The sequence below is a fragment of the Mycetomoellerius zeteki genome, unplaced genomic scaffold (genome assembly GCF_001594055.1).
Source record: "Mycetomoellerius zeteki isolate Tzet28-1 unplaced genomic scaffold, Tzet1.0 scaffold707, whole genome shotgun sequence".
NCBI lineage: Eukaryota > Metazoa > Arthropoda > Insecta > Hymenoptera > Formicidae > Mycetomoellerius > Mycetomoellerius zeteki.
This window is the reverse complement of record NW_017257728.1, coordinates 683,072-703,681: the sequence shown is the minus strand read 5'-3', so window position 1 is coordinate 703,681 and position 20,610 is coordinate 683,072. Positions and strand designations below refer to the sequence as shown.

General features: G+C 32.9%; 2 protein-coding genes across 3 annotated transcripts in view; one reads left to right on the top strand and one right to left on the bottom strand.

Annotated features, from left to right (window-relative positions):
* LOC108729231 (uncharacterized) overlaps positions 1-20,610 on the bottom strand; it is a 111,474-nt gene that overhangs the window by 22,618 nt on the left and 68,246 nt on the right. For both annotated transcript variants that reach the window (XM_018458244.1, XM_018458245.1), the window contains exon 3: positions 14,644-14,768. In XM_018458244.1, the coding sequence (XP_018313746.1) occupies positions 14,644-14,768 (125 nt within the window). The remainder of the gene's footprint in view (positions 1-14,643; positions 14,769-20,610) is intronic.
* Positions 4,332-6,815, top strand: LOC108729233 (phospholipase A2). The gene is made up of 4 exons (XM_018458247.1): positions 4,332-4,633; positions 5,142-5,301; positions 5,372-5,515; positions 6,361-6,815. Exons 1-4 carry the CDS (start codon positions 4,477-4,479, stop codon positions 6,623-6,625), a joined length of 726 nt encoding a protein of 241 aa, XP_018313749.1. The 5' UTR covers positions 4,332-4,476; the 3' UTR covers positions 6,626-6,815.

Sequence of the window (20,610 nt, the reverse complement as noted above, 5' to 3'; positions counted from 1 at the left end):
CCCTCGGCACCGGTCGGAATCGCGCGCGAGGCCGCTCTGTGTGCAGTATACAGTTAAATGTTATTACTTCAGTTGTTGCAGATAATTTCCCTCGGTTGTCCGGGGCAAATTCCGCTCCACTCGGTTCTCACGAGGGACGTGGTCGTCAGCTAGAGTTCGCATAGCTACGGGTACAAATAACGCCGCTTTACGCGTCGTCAGCAACGCGAGCCAAGTATATATAGTTAACCATCTCCTTACCTCTACTAAAGTGAAAAATGATGGAAAAGAAAAACAACAAATTATTACTATTGAAGAACGATAGAAAAAGAGTCATTATTGAAATCATCTTAATAATGTTTTTATGTAACCTGTTAATATTTTTTATGAAACATTGCAGATCTATAAAAATCTCCGAATTTACTGAACGGAATTAAAAATCCTTTTATAGGATTAAAGTAGACGCAAAATTGGGAGGTGCTGCAATGAACTTATAAAATCAAGAAAAAAGTTAAAAACTTACATTTTTTTCAACTCGTAGAACTGTTACTTGACGAAGATGTTTCCTTAATATAAAAGTTTTATAGTTTGTATGGACAAAACGATAGTATAGTACCCAGCGTATTACGTGCACAAACAATACTGAGTTTACAGAACTAAGATTGAAAGCTTAAAAAAAATATTTATATCGATCTGCAAATTATGCGTAGGTATATGAATGCTGAGCGAAGACTCAGAATGGTAAACAAAGCAGTAATTGTGACTAGCAGTAGATGTTTGATCTTGCAAGAGATGGCGTTGCAATATGTTAGATAAGAACAGATGTTTGCGTTTGAGTGAGAGAGAACGATAATGTAAAAAATGAATGAAAGATGTCACTATTATCGACTTTTTTAATTTGAAATTAAAACAATTTATATCGTCGACATCGATCAAATTCGACTGTCACTCCCTTAATAATATTTTTATGCAGTCCATTAATATTTGTCTTATGTAAAATTTTTTATGAAAATAATTAATCAAAATGTGTTTCTATGCAAAATATATGCCAAAAAAGGCAAGAAAAAAAGGTTAAATATAATAAAAATGAAACCGAAAGTTATTTCAAGTATATTTAGGATGCTAATAAGGGAAACATTGAAACTCTAATATGTCTTCGATTTTTATGAGCTTTGAATATGTTGCAGAGCAAAAGAAATATTAACCTTATATTTTTTTATCCGCTTATAAAAATTTAGTGATCAAAATAACTCCTTAAAAGTAACGGATTTTTTTTCGTTTTCGATATTTTTAAAAAGTGTGATTGCGCCATTATTAAATACGAAATACCATAAATCTTTTGTATAAAACATTGTATTATATACTTCGTAGTTTCGAAGATATTCGCTGAAAATGAGAAAATCCGTTATTTTCTAGAAGTTGTTTCGCGCGAACCTCAAGATAAGCACATAAAAAAATATGGGTGTAATATTTTTTGATATTTTACAACATATCTAAAACCTATCAAAATCGATAAAAGATGATTCCAACGATTTTCTTGCAAGTAATGTGCTGTAAAATGTATTTTGTGAACAATAATTAGTTTTCGACAACGAACGATAATTGTCTTAAGATAATATTCGAAGATGAGCAATTTCCAGCAGCTTAATTACTTAGCGCTCGTTTCGCACATAATTTACTTAATGGAGATTTATTATTCATTAATTCTGAAATATTTTTTGTAATTCGATTACCAGGAAAAGATTTATGTTGAAATATTATATATAATATATAAAACATACATGTACATTAATTTTACATGGATCACCTTCTACAAAATTATCATATCGCCAGATCCGATATAAGTCACTTTCGGAAAGCTTCAAAAATTATTTAATTGTTTCGCATTTTTCTCAATAGAAATGTCTAAAAACCATGACTAAAATTTAATTCGTATATTTTAGAGAGGTATAAAATTGACAATAATTGTCTCCCTCTTGTAAATATTATATAAGGAGACTTTATTTAAAAAATCTCTGATAGCCTGCGAGATAGGTATATTTGGGAACTATGCGCGCGCAGGACAAATACTTTAAAACATATTTTACCTCACGATAAAAAAATAAAATTAAAATATATTTAACGACATAAAACATTTGGCCGGGAAAAATCGCAGTGGACGTTTTTTCCATCCGCCGGTACAGAGCGGAAAGGGATGATCCTCCACTTTTTAGCTCGCCAACATTTTCATCTTGCCTTTTGCTCCTCGGCAGGCGGGGCTACGTGCATCAGTGACTGTTGGTCTTGCATTCGCTCCTTCTCTCACGGCGAACACTCCTCGGTAATGCGCATCTCGGTGCATTAACCTGGGCCGGGTACAGCACGCGCATGCATACCTACGTCAAATCTTTTGTAGTGCGGTACACAAACTATCTTCCGCGCCCATCGGCGAGGAAACGCAAGCGACTTCCTTCCTCTCTTTCTGCCGCGTCTTACCAGCGAGTTCCTTTGGCAACCGTTAATCATCCTGCACGCGCAATTTCCGCGCTAGTTGAATTGCTTGATGTTAATCTTTTTTGCCAATATTGTTCCCTCTAGTATTATCTTTTTTTAATTATGACAACGTATTTTACAACGTGATTTGTTAGAATTTACCGTCACATAGTTAAGTTCACATATGTTATTAAATAGTTACTCGCTTGCGATTTTCGAGAGGATCCTCAAGAGTAAGGTATCAAGGTAGATGCAAGGCAGACGGTAGGCAGAAACCTTGAAGAAAACGAGAGTAGAACGTGAAACGAAAGCGGATGTCGCGGCCGAGGATGAAATCGTTAAAAGGAATGCGCAGTCGAGTGAAAGAGACTTCGAGAGATCGGCAGAGAGGGGTCGATCTCGGCCAGTTGAAATAATGTAGAGAAAGCTCTAAAAAGCTCCGCCAGAAATCCAGGAAGACGTTCGCCATCTCATTTTATTTCAGTTCTCTTAGCTTTCGGGGGAAGAAAGTTTCCTGTGATATATTTTCTTCTTGTCTTCAGTCTTAACAATGTTACTTTTATAAATTTATTAATTAGATTTACGGCTACTTTAAATTCGGATAGTCTCTTTCGGAGAAACTCGAATGGCAGCTACTATCATATTTTTAATATTTAGTATTAAATACGTTGGAAATTATATTTGACAATTCTGTTTTATAAAAATAAAATTCAGGAAAAATTATTAAAGCTCTAAAATCTGTTAAATATAAGCAGAGTTTCTCTCTCTCTCTCTCTCTCTTGCATAAGAGAGCTCATAATCAATTGTCCATAAAATATTCTTGTATTATATAAATAAAGGATTAGTACATAACATGATATGATGTTATTGTTATATAATAAAGAAAAATAATAAATTTTTAGGTAGACAATGTTATAATTTTTGGGAAGACAGTGTTACAAATAAAAGATTTCTTCGAAATTATAAAAAAAGTAGATTTATAACATTTAGTAATAAAGAATCGTACTATTTATCATTTTGATTTGAGTATAGTGTTTACGTTTTGGTTGAGGAACCTTCCCGTTGTAAATGTCTGAGATGTTATGCATCCAGAGATTAAATCGCGATTCAAATCTGCACAGTGATATTGGGTGATATTGTTCAAAGACGATTCTGAGTTTAAGGCCTTGATTTGTGTCTTACGACGATTATTCGTTGCCCTTTCTGAGAATATTGCCTATCTGTAATTCCACCTTTCAGGAATCTGTTTCTCTTTGGCATACACGTACCATCGTTTTTATTTTTAGTTTAGATGCGTGTCTTGAATAGAGAAGAGAAGATTCAGGGCGAACCGAAACTCGTTGTCTTGCTGACTTGACAGTCTTACTAAAACACTCAGTAAAACCGCACTCACATTGCAGGTTTTGACTGATTCTTTTCTTCTCGTTTAATTATTAATAAAAGAATTCAAAAAATTAAAAGTTAGTAGAATTATTAATCGAGTAAAAATTAAATTACATTAAATAAAAATTTATTTTAACTTTTAATTCATAACTTATAACATAACGCAATTTTACAATGTGACAACAGCATATTATAAACATATAGAAAATTACAAGTGCGATATTATATATGAATGATTTAATACAAATAAAAGTATAAAAGTACTTTGCGTTAATATATAATGTAATTATTACTAAACGTTGTCGTTATGCGTTGAAAAGTTAGTGCGTTTAAACTTTGGTTAATTTAGATATTAAATCCGTATCGCGAGGAAGTTGGCGGTGAGGAAATACGCATGCAGGAAATGTGCGGTGAACAAGTCTCACACGTATACGCTAATACATATAAATGTCGTAATTCGTACTTTTAGCGGGTCAACAGTTTCGTTTTGTGTCGCGCGATGATAACAAGCGTAATTTCGGTATAAGTCAATCGCAGAACGCGTTACGAAAATCTCTTCCGTATATTACATTTAGAACTGAACGTTTGAAGTTTAATTTGCAATTCCCGTCGTTGTTAATAAATTATATTAATTAGCATGAAATGAGGGGGATTTGTGTAATTAGTTTGATCTCATTTTACATGCTCGCACTATTCGTTAATAATAACGGTATAACGGAAGGTCACAGTGTGAAAGATTATTTGCGGGGTTTATACGCATTAAAACAAGTCAAAAATCTTCGACACGGAATTCTTCCAGGTAATTTTTTTTATTTACTTATCAGTATTAATTGTTCTAAAAATATTAATTTTTTTAGCATTCATGATAAATACTTAATTGCTTATATTTCTTTTTATTTACTTAAACAAGCATAGTTGCAAAACTATACATAGCAATGTATAGTTTTTATTTGACTGTGTAAAAGTAGCTAAATACTCAAAAAATAATGTACGCAGTACCCTTTTATCTTTTAAAATTTAATACATTAAAACATATTACATTTAACTTAACAAATTTAGCAAAATATAAATTACAAGGTATACATTGCTTTAATATTTATTACATTTATATTTTATATTTTATAAATAATTTTTTGATGACTATTTTTACTTTATGGAAAATGTTCAATAGGATCAGTTTGTTAAGCTAAATGTAAAAAAAGATATCTACTTATTTTAATAAAATATTTACAAAGTACGAATATTCATGATTTTAAATTATTATAAATTCGATTTTTTGGAACAATTTTTTTGTTCACAATCTTTAGGCACTCTATGGTGCGGTTTAGGAGATATTGCTCGTAAGAATTCTGATCTGGGCATGTATACAGAAATGGACGAGTGTTGTCGGACTCATGATAGTTGTGAAGACTACATAGAACCAAAAAGTGCAAGATATGGACTATATAACGAATACATTTGCAGAGGGTAGGAAGATACTGCAATACGGCAATTACGTTAAGCGCCCGAGTGCATTTTCCTTTTCGACTTTTTGCAGCTCATTGTGCGAGTGCGAGTTGCAATTTCACAACTGTTTGACGCGAATACGCGGCCTTTATCCATACGCCGTGAGAAGAATATATTTCAGTGCATGCAAGCAGTGCTTTCGTACCTTTTACGATCCCCAGGAGTGTATAAATGAGTAAGTACAATGAAATATGTGAGTTCTTTTATATTATTGTTTTTATCATTTGTTATTTAAAATAATTTTTTAGCAAATTTACATTTGAACAAATATTAAAATATTTATAATTAATTGTACGTTTTTTACCAATTCCGTTAGTCAAGAAAATTTCGATAACGTTGGTAAAACTTATATTTTATGATTCTTTATTAACTCTATCTTTTATATCTGATATTTAAAAAGTCGTAGCAAGTCATTTTTATGCAATCAAAATAACTGAAAATTTAAATGTGACAAGTTCTTTCCATAGATCTAGATTTATAATAACAAGTAAAAACTTTTTTATTAATGGCTGCTTCATTACGAAATTACAAAGTAGCTCGCTTATAACTTCGAAAAAAGCTTAAACTTACATTTCAGTTGTCAAATTGGAAATCGGGATAAGAGTTAAGCTGCTCATGCTGTACATATTGTTATGTATAGAAAATAAAATAGATACTTCTAATAAGAATGACGCCCTAATAAATATTTCAATAACAAAAAGTACGCGCTACAGAATTTTTAATAATATTTTTATATTCAGTGAACAAAATCAAGATCTATCTTATTTAGTTTATATATATTACCAAAAAAACATTTTTATTTGTTGATTAATGTTACTAGATCAATATGATGATAATATTGCTGACTTTGCATACTTTTCGTTAAACTCGCTTTATTAAATTTCCATTTGACAAAACATATTATATTCATATAATTGTTATCGATCAATTAATGTTAAGTTATAATTGAATCGAAATTGTTTGTTATACGCCGAGATTGGTTTCCCATCAATCATTAATTAATTGTATCATTGATCATAGGGGTCTTGATATAATCAAAGAGATAGACCGTAAGGGTCGCCGTGTTTTCTGCGCAAAGTTTAACCGAAATCTAAAATGGGACCGCCGACACAACATTACTACACCAGAATCGATTCCTGCCACCGAACTTTCAATCTGGGATAATGATAAATCTATACAATTCGCTTCACGCTTCTATCCTGGGAAGGACAAAGAATATTCTAACGACAAGGATGACATTACCTATGATGAAAATTATATATTATTCGAGGACAATTATAATTAATACATTTTAATTATAAAAGTTCATAGCACGATCACGTTTCTGTCAAAAATGCCGAAAACAGATGAGCCATAATTTTTAAAAATTATTTTTTTAGTCTCTTTAGTTTTTTTAATCTCTTTAGTTTTAACCATAATAATATACGTCGGATATACATATTAACCCTCCGCCAGCAATTGGAATTTTTAAACACATCATCTGGCAGCGTAATATAAAAAGGATCGTTCTGGAGGAACAGACCAGTATCAGGCTGCTCCTCGCCCTGATGAAGTGAACTGCAAGGTTCACGAAACGTTGGCATTCCAAGAATGGATCTGAACACGGAGAAAACCCGCGAAACGCAAGATTGTCACATCATCGATATTTTGATTGTAAATTTTGGTAAATGAATTTAATTCTATAAAAAAATATGTAAAATACAATCTGATTTCTATGATGATAAAAACTCGTTATTTTAAAGTTTTGATAAGTAGACTAGAATTTTTTAACACTTTTATATAATTAGGAACAATAAAAAAATTTGTTTTATTCTCGAAGACTTCTATTGCCGAATTAGTTCTTTATATCTTTCATTTCACGAAAGTTTATCCAAATTTTTAATTAATTTTTGTATAATACACCAAGCGCTGGCTTTAACTGTTTCAGTTAAAAATTTCAAAATTTTCATATTTTGAAGATATATAGAATAATTATTAGACTAACGCCTATTAGAATGCTTCATTATTGATCTCCTAATAGTCTCCGAATATATTTAACATCTAATTTCTTTTCCGATTTAACTTTAGGTTACTATAGAAAAGAATAGCTATTTAGATTTCCATTGTCTGAAATAGTAACTGCTATCAAAATGCCAATGTTTCACCAAAATGCCACCAAAATGTTCCATTTCAATATTTGTTTTTAGAACTTTGCTATGAAACATTTCTTGCCAAACTTCATATAAAATTTTTTTTCTTATTTCCACTTATAATAGAATATGTTCCCGTGATTTATTTCTTAAATCCTGAGACATCTTATATATGTATGTAACATTATATATATTATATACATGTATATGTATAACATTATCATAGCATGTATGAGTAATATTGTTATTATTGTTATACGTACAATATATATGTAAAAAAGAAATCATTTTGTTTATTCACACACATATCTGAACTATTATATTTAAATTTTATGAAGAACCGAAAGTTCAATTTCTCGAATTATTTTTTCCAAATAAATTTTCTATGACCGTTGAAATACAACTTTTAAGCGCTCCGCATGTAATGGAATAGCACCGTAAAAATTTCTGATTCATGCAAATTTCTTCGTTGCTAAACACTAGAGGGAGTAGAAAGGCCTCAGGCTGCCACGTATGCGCAGCACATGTCTAAACGCGGTACAGGTACAATCGTGCCCCTCGAGTGCGATTCCGAAGTCCGCTCCGAAATTGCTTCGTCCTGGATACGGCGACTGTTTGCCGGAGCGATGCAGAGAAGAGGAGAGAGTGCTTGAAAATCTGCCGAGAATTTTATCGCGAGGTTGTAGACACGCGGGCGAATGAGCGAAGCTATCTCCATTCTGCGATTTCTCTCACCCTTTCTCTCTCTCTCTCTCTCTCTTTCCATTATCTTTTACAACTTGGGAATCGTACTATCCACGGTTTCTTCCGCGCCCCTTTTTCACCTCTCGTCTCTCACGCGAAAAGAATGTTCAATTATGCAAAAATACGTGCGAAAGTTTTACCGTAGGCACTCATTCTGCGAAGGGCGTTTTGGAATTGATATCAGTCGAAGGGGAGGAAAACTAAATGCGAATCAGCGTGTTGTTGATGACTATACACTTTTTGTTTTTAGACATTCGTTTCTATTACTCGTATTACTGTTCGCAGACGTTCTTTTCGCATATTTGTCAGTGAATCAATTGATGAATCGTCGATTTGATAATCTCTCGATTTAGGTACTATATAAGGTCTTTACTTCATGTTATTATATTATGTAATCTATGTCGCGCTTTGTTGTACCGCAACACGTTTCTATCAACATGTTTCTTAATTTTTTTACAAATAATATTTTTGCTAAACAATATTCTAAGAAATCTTAATCCTGCTCTCTGTATAGATCCTATTACCTCATAACTGATCATTTATTCATTTTTTACCTAATAATAAATTTGGTTGGACACACTACGCGCACTAATGCATATTAAAACTATTGTGTACTGATTTAATCTGTGTAAAAGTAAAATGCAAATATTTCGAATTATAAAATATAGATTTTATTTAACAACATAATAAAGTGAATTGAGGATTTCATGGTTTAATCCGTTTTTATATTTATATTAAACATATTTTTACGTCAATTTGTGTACGAAGGCATTAATGTGTGCACCAATGTAAATTTAATTTTGTTTATGTACACGTTTATATTGCTAGTTTGGATGAGTTCTAATATCCCTAGTAACCAAGAAACAAATAGTGATTGAGAGAAGATAATTTTTTTCTTAAATCTCCATATAAGATAAATTATAATATTATTATTATATGATGTGTATACAAAATAAGATAGAGAGAGAGTAAGAGAGAATAAATTTTTTACTGTTGCGCTTGATTTAATCCCGACAAGGGTTCCTATTTCCATTAAATTGACTTATAGAGAGAGAGAAATCAAGTTTTCCCAAAAATCAATTTTCAATTTTATTCGCGTCGGTTTTATATGTGACATTTTGCGAGATTCTCGCACAGACAAGCTTCTTTTATAAAAGGACACGCTTTTTATCCTTCTTGGCGCTATTAAAAAGCCTTTGAAAATACCGACGCGAAGCTCGCTCGTTTGAAATATTCCTTAAGTACCTCATATTATAAAGTTCTCTTAAAGAAAAGCAATTACTAATGTAAAAAATGTATAATAAATTCTCTCCATTTCTCTCTCTCTCTCTCTCTCTCTCTCTCTCTATCGCTCTTTTCCTCTCTTTATTTCTCGTAATCTACGGACGGAGCGGAAAACATGAAAGTGTCTAATGTTTTGAATGATTTTCGCTGTAGTTCGAACAGAATTTCTAATTGGACTTTTATAAACGTGAATTTGAACGGCAATGCTGACAGAATTTTAATTGAAACCTTTCAAGGTCTTTTTTTCTCGAGTCTTTTAATTCCTATCGAAAAAAGCATTAACTAAGATTACATCGAGACGCCTCTTTTATAGGGAACCGATAAAATATGGCATAATTGGCGTAAATAATGATCTCTCGTAAAAAATAAATAAGAAATACAAAATAAATTGCTATTATTGATTGATCAAAGTAAGGTAAATCTCATTTTTTAAATAAGAATCATATTTAATGTATACGATATTAATTTGTACAAAATTAATGTCAAACCTAACAAACGAATATTGGTAACGAATTTATTCCATAAAGCGTTAAATATTTCCGCAATAATATTTTGCTGGCTTTCAGTACTTATGTATTTTTGCGGCATACAAAGTGTTCTGCTGTGCAAATAACTGTGTTATCATTCGCAATGACGAGGCTCGAGGCGGTAGGCAGCAGCATGAGTCGCTCCTTGTCGTCACATTATTATTTCACAAAATAATGCGATCGTTTCTTGTGAATAATTAATATTGCGAAATAATATACAGCGAGATATCTCAACGCAATAGTCGTTCGTCAAGCAACAAATCTGAATTCGATATTTTCGAAACTGCCGAATACATAAATTATATGTTAAGTATGTCAATTATGTAAAATTTAAATAGAAAGCAATAATAGAAATTTCCCAAATAGCACACAGCGCTTACAAAGAGTTAATAAAGCGCTACAAAGCGTATATTATAATTGCATTTTTAGCGCTTCGCAAGCGCTGTGCTACTTGAGTTACATGTAATTGCTGTACGAAACATATTTGAGGTCCTGTCTGTCCAAAGGATCTAATAAGACAATAAATTAATGTTGACCTAAGAAGAATTGAAGACAGGGAAGTAACAAGTCATAATAAATAAAAATATGTATATAGGCTCTAAACAAACGGACACGGAGCTGTTACACAGCATATCACGTTATCAAACACAATATTGATGGGAAAAGGAACACGCCGAAAGATTGTATTATTATGTAGAGAGAAGTAAGAGGATTTTTATGCAATTATTTTGCAATTAACATACGATTTGAGTTGTATAAATATATAGATCTGTTACATCTCGTGATAAAACAGATTCAAACTTTAGAAATATCAATATTTATGTATGTTCCGTTAAAGAATCACATATACACGTCTCTGTAATTGACCTTTTCAAAATCACATCGTTTCTGAACCATCTGTGATTAGTCACTAATGTTCTGTACACAGCGGTTGTAATGGCAAAGACAGAAGCAGGAGAAAATTTGATACCAGTTCGCTGCTGGATCCGTGTACATTACACAAAGGAGACAAGAAATAACACAGCAAGATGCAATCATTGTAATGTAGACTTCAGTACAAGTACGAATTTTAGCTAATTAGCTACTTTACATAAGCACTTGGTTGAAACACATCGAGACAAATTAGCAAAAGTAGAGAACAATGAAGGGAAATTCCATTGGGCTTGGGACTATTATAAAGTAAAAAGCAATACAGAAGCAATATGTAAATTATGTAAAGAAATAGTTAGATACAAGATAGCATCTCATTTAAAAAAACATTTAACAGCACATCACGGGTAAGTACCTCATATATACCTTATGTATACTAAAAAATTGATAAACGTACTGAGAAATGTAAAATTGGTTGACAATAAAATAATCAATATTTGATAAGGAAAATGTAACCGAAACAAGAATATTCATTTGTCAAAAAAATTTTCAAATATGCGTGTCGGCAAATATAATATTAAACATATCTATTCGTACTATATATGCATAAATATTCTGTAGTCTTATTTTGTACAAAGTGCATCCCAGAATTCGAATTTACTTTCGCCATCTTGAAAAAGAATTAGTAATATTTGATTACTCTAATTTTTACCGAGGAATGTGGTCAGATTTATAAAATATTTGAATCAATTTGATTGCTATAATATATAAGATAAATGTATAATACTTTCACCCATATACTTGTAGGATCGAAAATGCACATCGTAATTGGAAATGGAGATGAAAAAACGCTATCGATAAAAATCGTGATTTAAATTTCTCAGACATTATATAGTAAAGTTAGCCATCTTGAAAACCAGTAAGACTCGTCATAGATTACATATCACATCCACGATTGTAACTCGGTGCACTTGGCAGTGCCAGCATAACGGGGATTTGCATAAGCGCGTTTGTGTAAGAGATTATTTTAAAGCACTTGGAATAATTCTTCTGCCGCGCGTCATATCAGAAATGATTCCAGCAGAGGAGTGGCATTATGACAAATTGATATACTTTGTTTACATTTAACACGTAACAGATTTCATACACGAAATTTCACGCTTATTTTTCTCAAATAACAGTTTTTCATGTTCCTTAATTTTTTAATTCCATTTAATCTTCAGAACACACCATTAACCTTAGGAGCAAGTGTTGCATTTTGTAACACGTTCACTTTAAAATTGGAATAAATTTGGAGTTAATTTTGGATCTGTGCAGATTAATTAATTTAAGTTTTAAAAAACGGAAATGTATACCTATTATACCATAGCATTGAAATGTAGTATAGGGTTAACTAATAATTCCATATATTTTTATATTTATAATAATAGATGATACTTATAATAAAAAAATTTGTATAGAAGGCAATAGCTTCAGTAAGAAATGATTGTTGTAATCCATTATTTACTATCTTTTGGACCTCATCTGAAATGTTACTCGTCAATAACTATATGCGATTTCAAAATTTGAACTAATGTTTAGATCTGTTCAGAGCACCTAAAATCATCTATCAGTAAAAACTACAAGGAATTATTGAAAAACCTAATAAAACACATTGTTTTTGAAAAATGCTTCAGAGGATTAAAGTATTGTAGGCGTTTTAGGTGTACAATTAATGACATGTTTGGTATGAAAAAAAGGGTCGCAAGAAAATGTTTGCAATATTTTGAAATAATGTTTTGGCGCTTGGCTTCCTGGGAGGAAGAAAGTGACATAGTCCACGTGACGCCACTTTAGCCTCATATATGCAACGTTATTCTTTATCGACACCGACGACACAAAACCACGGATGGTTTTTATTAAAATGTTGAATCCTCCCTGTCTCTCCTCTCTCTCGCCGTAGAAGAAATCAATTTGAACTCTATGACGATATCATCGACCTTTTCTCATCGTCTATTCGATTCCCGTGTCATTCTTGCCCGAATTTCGATTTCGTTTGAATCATGCGCGTGATATCGACTCACCTGCCGGATGAGAAAAAGGAAAAAGGAAAAGATAAAATATACAGGGTGGGAGGAGAAAATCGTGGCGACGCTCTGAAAGGATTGGAAATGGGAAGGTGTCGCGTTTCTTGGCAACGCATTTAGATCGCTGCGCATCCCGATTTCAGCCGTAATCCGCAGGATCCCTATAACCGCAAAGGCAGATAGATCATTTCCACCCCTTTTGCAGCACGAACGTGTGCATCTCGCTGTGAATAGAAACATCACCCTCAAGAATTGAGTTATTGAGAAAGTAAAGGCAAATCGCGGGTTATTTTGTGCGTTCCTACATAATAGATCGTTATTACAAGACCGATAGAAATGTTTAACATTTAAAACTGAACGTAGATCGATGATGAGAGAGAAAACGAACTCAAACAAGTTACGTAACCAAAATAACAAAACGAAATTTATTATAGAGGAGAAGGTGGTATTATGGCCAGTGTAGACATAATAGCCCCTTATTAAGTGGCGAATTCTAATGATTATTTATGAAATCATTTGCTTGCACAGTAAAAAAATTTGTGTATTTGTGTCGGAAACTCACATTTGTGTTAACAGTTGTGTTGAATTTTTTAACATTCGAGTGTTAATCTAACATAATGTGATTATGTTATTTAAAGATTTTTTGTGAAATTGATATTCAATGCTTCTTAATATCAAAATGACACAATTTATGAGTAAGTGAACAAGTAACATAAAAATAATGTCTTTTAAAATTCTAAGACAAATGAATGAAATATGTGTTAATTTAACATATCATAAATGTTAATTTTCTGAAAAGAAATATGTTCCCACGGTACATTTGCAAACTGTTGATGTTATCTTTCTTGTTATCTTGTCTTCTATAATTTATTTACATTTAATATTTTTCCAATTTCTCAGAATTCAAAAATTCTTTAATTGAATTATTCTTCCATATTTAATTTGAAAACAAAAAATAAAAGATAAGAAAAACGAAAGAAACGTGGTAGACTCTTCTCTACTGTTTATTTTAAGAAATAGCTTGTCCTCTGGTCACGTGGAGTTGATTGATCCTCGGATGTGTATCGAGTACACATCTTCACCAGCGAGGAATCAACAATGGCCGTTGATCACCACGAGAATCGCGCGACTCGTGTAGCATAAACGGCATGCGGACCTTAGATCACGTGGACTTTAACAATAGCGGATTCCTCGCCACGCAGACAATGCACACTGATCGGGACGAGCAAGAGTCCACTCATCTTTGCTTGACTAGTTATACAATGCGAGGGAGCACGAAGAATGACTAATTGTACACTTACGGGTTAATACTTTAATTTAAATTTTAATCATTATTTAATATACTTAAAATTAAATATTAAAACATGTTTAGATTATAAGATTTTCAAACAGAGCAAAAAATTAAAGATTCATTTGTGAGAAATTTTATGTTTTAAATTTTTATAATTTTGTGTTTCATGAAATAATTCCATGAACGTTGCTAATGTCAAATGGAGAACGCAATCTTTATCTATTCTTTAATAAAAAATCCAATATTATAATCATTAATTAATACTTCAATTAAAAATCCTATTAAAACAATTGCATGAACAAATAGAAACTTCTAACATTATATGAAGAAAAAAACTCGATGCAGAATTCAAAGATAAATACGTGGTTAGAGAAGTTCAATAACGTATTTACCGCTTAGAAGGAAAAGTCCGCAGGCTACGAGGGTTCTATGATCGGAATAACAATGGCCGATCATAGCCGACACCGTCGCGGCAAGGATCAGGATCGCGGCGACCACTTGGAACGGTGCGGAGATCCTGAAACAAGAAAATTGAGAAGAAACATGAAGACTCGATTTAGATTGTCGTTAAGGATGAGGTAGCGACGGTAGCGTTCGCAGCTCATTTATGCATTCGCAACGCTACGCATTTCAAATGCGCTATTTTTAAATGTTCTGTAGTTTCTACATCGCGTTTCTCGCGGAAAGAAAAAAAAATATTAATGGCAGCAGCTATTCGTCGTCTATTGCTGCAGCCCCATTCTTGGAATCGATAGCAATTTGTAGCACCTTTATTAGGGTGCTAAAGTGTGAGTTTACTATTTTTTTCAAGCACGTCAAGCTGTGAATAAAGATCGTAAACGTAAGAATAATCGATCGAGAACATTTTTACGAGCAAACAGGGACGATATCTATCACGAATATCGCGATTTATCCGTCGCAATTTCTTCCACTTAAGATTCCGTACACAATGTTGCCTCTTTCCGAATTGTATTTTTAATTTGAGTATTTTTCATATGTTGTGCAGTTTATAACAGATTTATAATCTTTACAATTACAAGGGTCATTAGGTATATCTATAATTATAAGAATCATTTGTTATAAACAATTAGGGTGAATTTCCGAAAACGCTCAATTGCCATGAATTTTAGTAAAAATATTCCAAATGATGTCAAATGGATTTTTATCGACATGAAGGTTTAATATAAAAAATGTTTACACAAAGTTATATATTGCTGGAATGGAGTTTTGTAAATGTTGCCTCCGTGCCAAGGGGCGCACGACTTTCCACGCAAAGCGAAGATGTTTTTGACTTGTGTCAAGACTCAAAACTATAAATAAATATTTTTCTTGTAGAAATACGATATTATAAAACGTGGCTGAATCAATTCTCCAAAGAAATAGTATGCCAAAAAATTTATTAGATACTACAGTTTTTTAATTTGTACGTCAATTCTGTATTTGTACTTCAATTTGAGTAATAAATCAATTATTTCGTTTTCGACACTTTTTTCCTGGCTCTTTAATCAACCCATTACAACTACGTGATAAACGTCAATAGCTATGAAACATGCAACCTAAGTTACAAAAAGGATCAAGAGACAAAAGTACGTCCAGTTCTAACCTTCTAACCGAAGAATAGACGCGTCTATAATTCAAATATATTCCACGAAGAGAAGAAAAAACTCGAGGAGAATCGCGAGGAATATCGAGTACATTTTCCATGCTGAAAGTTCAACGAAGACGACGTCTATATATACGACTCTACATTTCGTAAAATTCCTGCTATCCTGCTATACTCTTAACCCTCCGCTCCACTCGCTCCTTGTCCTCGGCGCGGTTGCAGCTTGCGCTCCCGGAGGAACGCGAGTCGTTACATCGCGAGGGATTGTCGTTTGCAAGAGGAGGGCAACCACCGCGGGATGAGTTTCGAAGCAGCGCTATAATACACACGTATTCGTAGTTATCGGGGTAAATGGAGCATACCGGGTAACAGCGCGCAGCAGCCCGCCTATCGACCTGCTCCGACATTTAAGTCTCGATCTCGCGGCAATTTCATGGCGCGACTCCTGTTGGTTGATGCGGCTCCTCTTGTTTCCGCGCGAGCTCGGCTTCAAGCCGATTAATCTGGATACGATGATCGCGCGTGTTCACAACCACTTTATTATTTAATAAAAAAAAGTTCGGTAAAATCCGTAAATTTGAAAAGAAAATACGGAATTTTGAATAAATATGACAATCAAGATGATAATCAATTGTTGAACCTGAATAGTTCTTATTTCGTAACGAGAAAGTGGACAGAATAAAATTATTTAAGCACTGGATATATTAATTGTAGAAGAAATCTGTTATTTTTGTTAACACATACAAAAAATATGTATATCAGCAAACATTTATCATATGTTAGCGTAAAGTTATCTTATCTTCAAATTTCTTAACAATTTATACAATTTTTTATCCTAATCGTATTTCAAGTATTCAAATGATCTCGGTCATGAAAAATCTCTGTCTTGAAATTTGATTTTTATTTATATATATATTATTATATATAATTTTTTATGTCAGATGTTTTAATATATTATTTGTGTATTTTAATATAGATTAGTGTATTTTAATAGACATATTGTTCTTTGTATCGCACTGCGCGCACATAAAATTATAAATAGAATAGAATAGTATTCATGATTTTGATAAAAATTGTAGATTGTTTAACAGAGTTGGTAAAAATCGTGTTTTAAATATGTTTTAAACGTGTTTCTCTTTCATAATACTTAAAGCATGTATGAAGCATTAAAAATACGTTTTAAAAACATAACGTTTTAATCTAAAAAAAAAAAAAAACATTATCTTTTGCCAATCCTGTTATTTAATATCGTTAAAATTGAGTTATTTAAATTGAGAGTTGGTAAAATTGAATCTAGAATTTTCGATTAGTCGAAACTAAATTATTATAACTTTCCGTAGTTTTGGGTAAATAAATCATTTTGCGCGAAATTGAGCGACTGTTGAACGGCTGCCGGAACAGTTTGACGAAATTACGCTCACTTTTAGCGCTTCTGGAACTCAAGGTTTCGGAGCGTAAAGCTCGAAACTCTCGGCTTGTGCACGCCACAATGCAATCGCGCGTCGTCTCGCAGTTCCGTCGTCGTGTGGTAATACCGTAGAATCGAATTATGCGGCGTCGGTCGCCGCGGGAGATGGGAATTAATAGTTTCGGTCGGCGAGGAGAAAAGCTACGCGTCGACGCGGCGATGAGGGAATAGGGACGCCGGCGTTGTTCGCCGATGGGACCGGGTATGGATATTGGGCAGTGGGCTGGCAGACTTGCCCAGCAATAAATCAGACCCGTCCCGCGGTAATATACTGCTCGGTCAGCCTGTTTAACCGTAATAAAGCGCATTGCTCCCAAAGCGACTGGAATCGAGAAGTCTCGCAAGACACGGTTTTTGGCGTTTCACTAAACTCCGCGAATCGATCACGACGTCGCATTCCAGAATATATTTCGCGAATATAAATTTTGACAGAATTTTGTTGTATAAGATTAATCGCCTGAGTGTGCTGGAGCAAAAATAAGCTACAAATGCTTCCAATAAGGATTAAACTATACAAAAGCTTTTGGAGGTTTTTGAATTATCAAGTAGTCCAATTTTAAAAAAAGCAGCACTTTTAAATGAAAATTGACAAACTCATAAATGGCACAAAATTATTTCTATAAAAATATACAAATATATGTATGTATGTACACAGTAAAAAACATTTTGCATTTGCGTTAAAATTGGTCCTTGTGTTAAAAACACGATCTGACTTAAAACTTGTGTTAACTTTTTTAAATATCCAAATATTAATTTAACATGACATAATTTAAATATTTTGTGCTAAATTGATATTTAATATTTCTTAGTATTAAAGTATGATTTATGAATAAGTAAACAAGTGACATAAAATAATATCGTTACAAACATAAATTTTAAAATAAATAAATAAAAGGTTAATATACCTGTTAATTTAAGATATTCTACGCTCCTGTTTATATTCAAATTGTTTAGGTTAAATTTTACATGTAATGTTTTGTGTTACATTCTAATACAATATATTCATCTTTTGTTAAATTAATAGAAAGATTCAAGTGAAGCATTTGGGAGGGGGGGATAATTAATTATCTTAGAATTTACATTTTAAAACTACATTGTTTTTATATTATTTGTTCACTCATTCATAAATTATGTTATCTTTAACACTAAGAAATATTAAATATCAATTTAACACAAACTTTCCAACTGTACTTACAATAATATCTGTGCGGCTAGTCGTTTTCTCGTTTGTAATGTTTAAAAAGTTAAGGCTTTCGGCGCTGTACAGACTTTTAAATTATGAATCTTGTCGCGTAGATATGATTTTGTACGAGATTTAAAATTCGTTGAAGATGTATAATAGTTAAGACGCGATTAAGTTTGAAAGTACGTGAGGAAAAATCGCCAAGACTGCAGAACGTCGCGTTGGGCTGCCTCGAGGACGAAGTAGACAAAAGTTTCTTTTTGAACAAACGACAAATATCGTTTCCACTTCGATTTGATAGCAATCGAGGGAAAACAAACGCTCGCTCAAGGGGCCGAGGATGGATTATCTCGCCGATGCTTCTGTGATTTCTGCTTTTCCGATCCTTACGCCTTAAGCTAATTTTTTTTATATGCTGTATCTCGATCAAATATTAAAAATTTTTATCTTATTCAAACAGTTTGGCAAATGCCCAAGATTCTCCATTTTTTACATGTCTATTAGTTTCAGATTCAAGTTTTTAATACACTCATGACAGATGACTTTGTTTTATATGTATATGAAACTTTACATGTATGATTATATGGTATACACGTAACTGTATGCATAAGTATCTATTTTTGCTATCTAAAAGTACAAATTACGCAAGAAACGTAATCATAATATATAAAAGATATTTAAGCACACTTACAAGATTTACTTACAATCAATTTGATTTTTCTTAAAATATGTTGTCAACAATAAAAATCTAAGAAATATATACGATATACTTTTATACGTGCCTATCTTAGATTTTAAAGTTGAATTTAAGTAATCTCTTAAAGCTGACGTTTATATTTAATTTTAAATAGTTATTGAAATGATAAAACATAAAAAATGTTTTTTAGACAAAAATTTTATGGCCTTTTATATTTTTTATAATCATGTATTTAAATTTTCTAAGAATACAACATTTTCAACACACCATCACTCCTGTTATTATTTTTTATGAAATTATATTTATATTCTATACATAAAAATTAAAGATAATTTCATGTCAAATTTATATATCAATCCAATATATCCACATATGACTTTGCAAAATTAAATTTATTTTTAAGAAATAAGTTAAAAAATTAGTGTCATAAAAATCTTGTTATGTCATCAAATTTTTTTGTTAGTCTTTCCAAGAGTAATTTAATCTACCAAATAAAAATCCGACTTCGTTAATTCTATATTTCTATAATGCGTTGCTTTTATAACGTAACGTTCCCAACCCTGAATATGTATATAGGATCCCTAAATAATATCTCTAAATTCCCGTATATGGAGAAAGACTAGACATGACACCTTATGCTAAAACAAACAACTTTTTCCAACTACTCAATGCCTGTTATTTCTTCACTATAGAGTGAATATGGTATTTATATGTCCAAATATATACAATATGTGATCTTTATGAAAAAACAAAACACTCGTCTAGCAGGAAAAAATTTACATCGAGGATGCGTTACATCATCGACCACAAGTATCTCTATGTTCGTTCCGGATCAATTGGGACAATTTGACGAGCCGGTCGGCGCGGCGCCATTGCCCAGTTTCAGAGTGCCTATCCCGGTGCGTAATGCCGCATAACCGTTCTGCATTACATACGGGTGTAGGATCGGTATGCGAGTGCAACCTCCCCGCGTCCATGCTTGGGCGCGCGCGCGCGGGCGTAAGCCATCATCCACCCTCCGAGAGGTAGGGGCGGCATGTATTTCGCGGGGTGAATAGCCGACGCGGTATGTTCCTGGCTCGACGCCAGGCCGGGGTAACTATCAGCGCTACCACATTAATAGAGTTTTATTGTTATTTACGGCAAGGGTAGGTCGCCCAACCCCCACGCGCCCCTTCACACGCCCATATCGCTATAATAATCCGCCGCGAATTAATCGCCGTGCGTTCGATTTATTTTATTACGCGCTACTTTAAACGCCATTCGTACACCGATTGCTATTGCAGTTTGTACTCGTCCGTGCGAATAGCGGCGCGTTCGATTGTCGCGTAAATCGCCACGATTGTGATTCGTGCGATAACATTCCGCTTTATTATATAGAGTAGGATATTATTACGCGATAAATAAA

What these genes read in the sequence shown, in the direction of transcription:
- LOC108729233 (XM_018458247.1), top strand. Translation starts at nt 4,477, where the DNA reads ATGAGGGGGATTTGTGTAATTAGTTTGATCTCATTTTACATGCTCGCA. An exon ending in TCGACACGGAATTCTTCCAG is followed by an intron (nt 4,634 to 5,141) that starts GTAATTTTTTTT and finishes CACAATCTTTAG; the next exon opens with GCACTCTATGGTGCGGTTTA. An exon ending in AACGAATACATTTGCAGAGG is followed by an intron (nt 5,302 to 5,371) that starts GTAGGAAGATAC and finishes GACTTTTTGCAG; the next exon opens with CTCATTGTGCGAGTGCGAGT.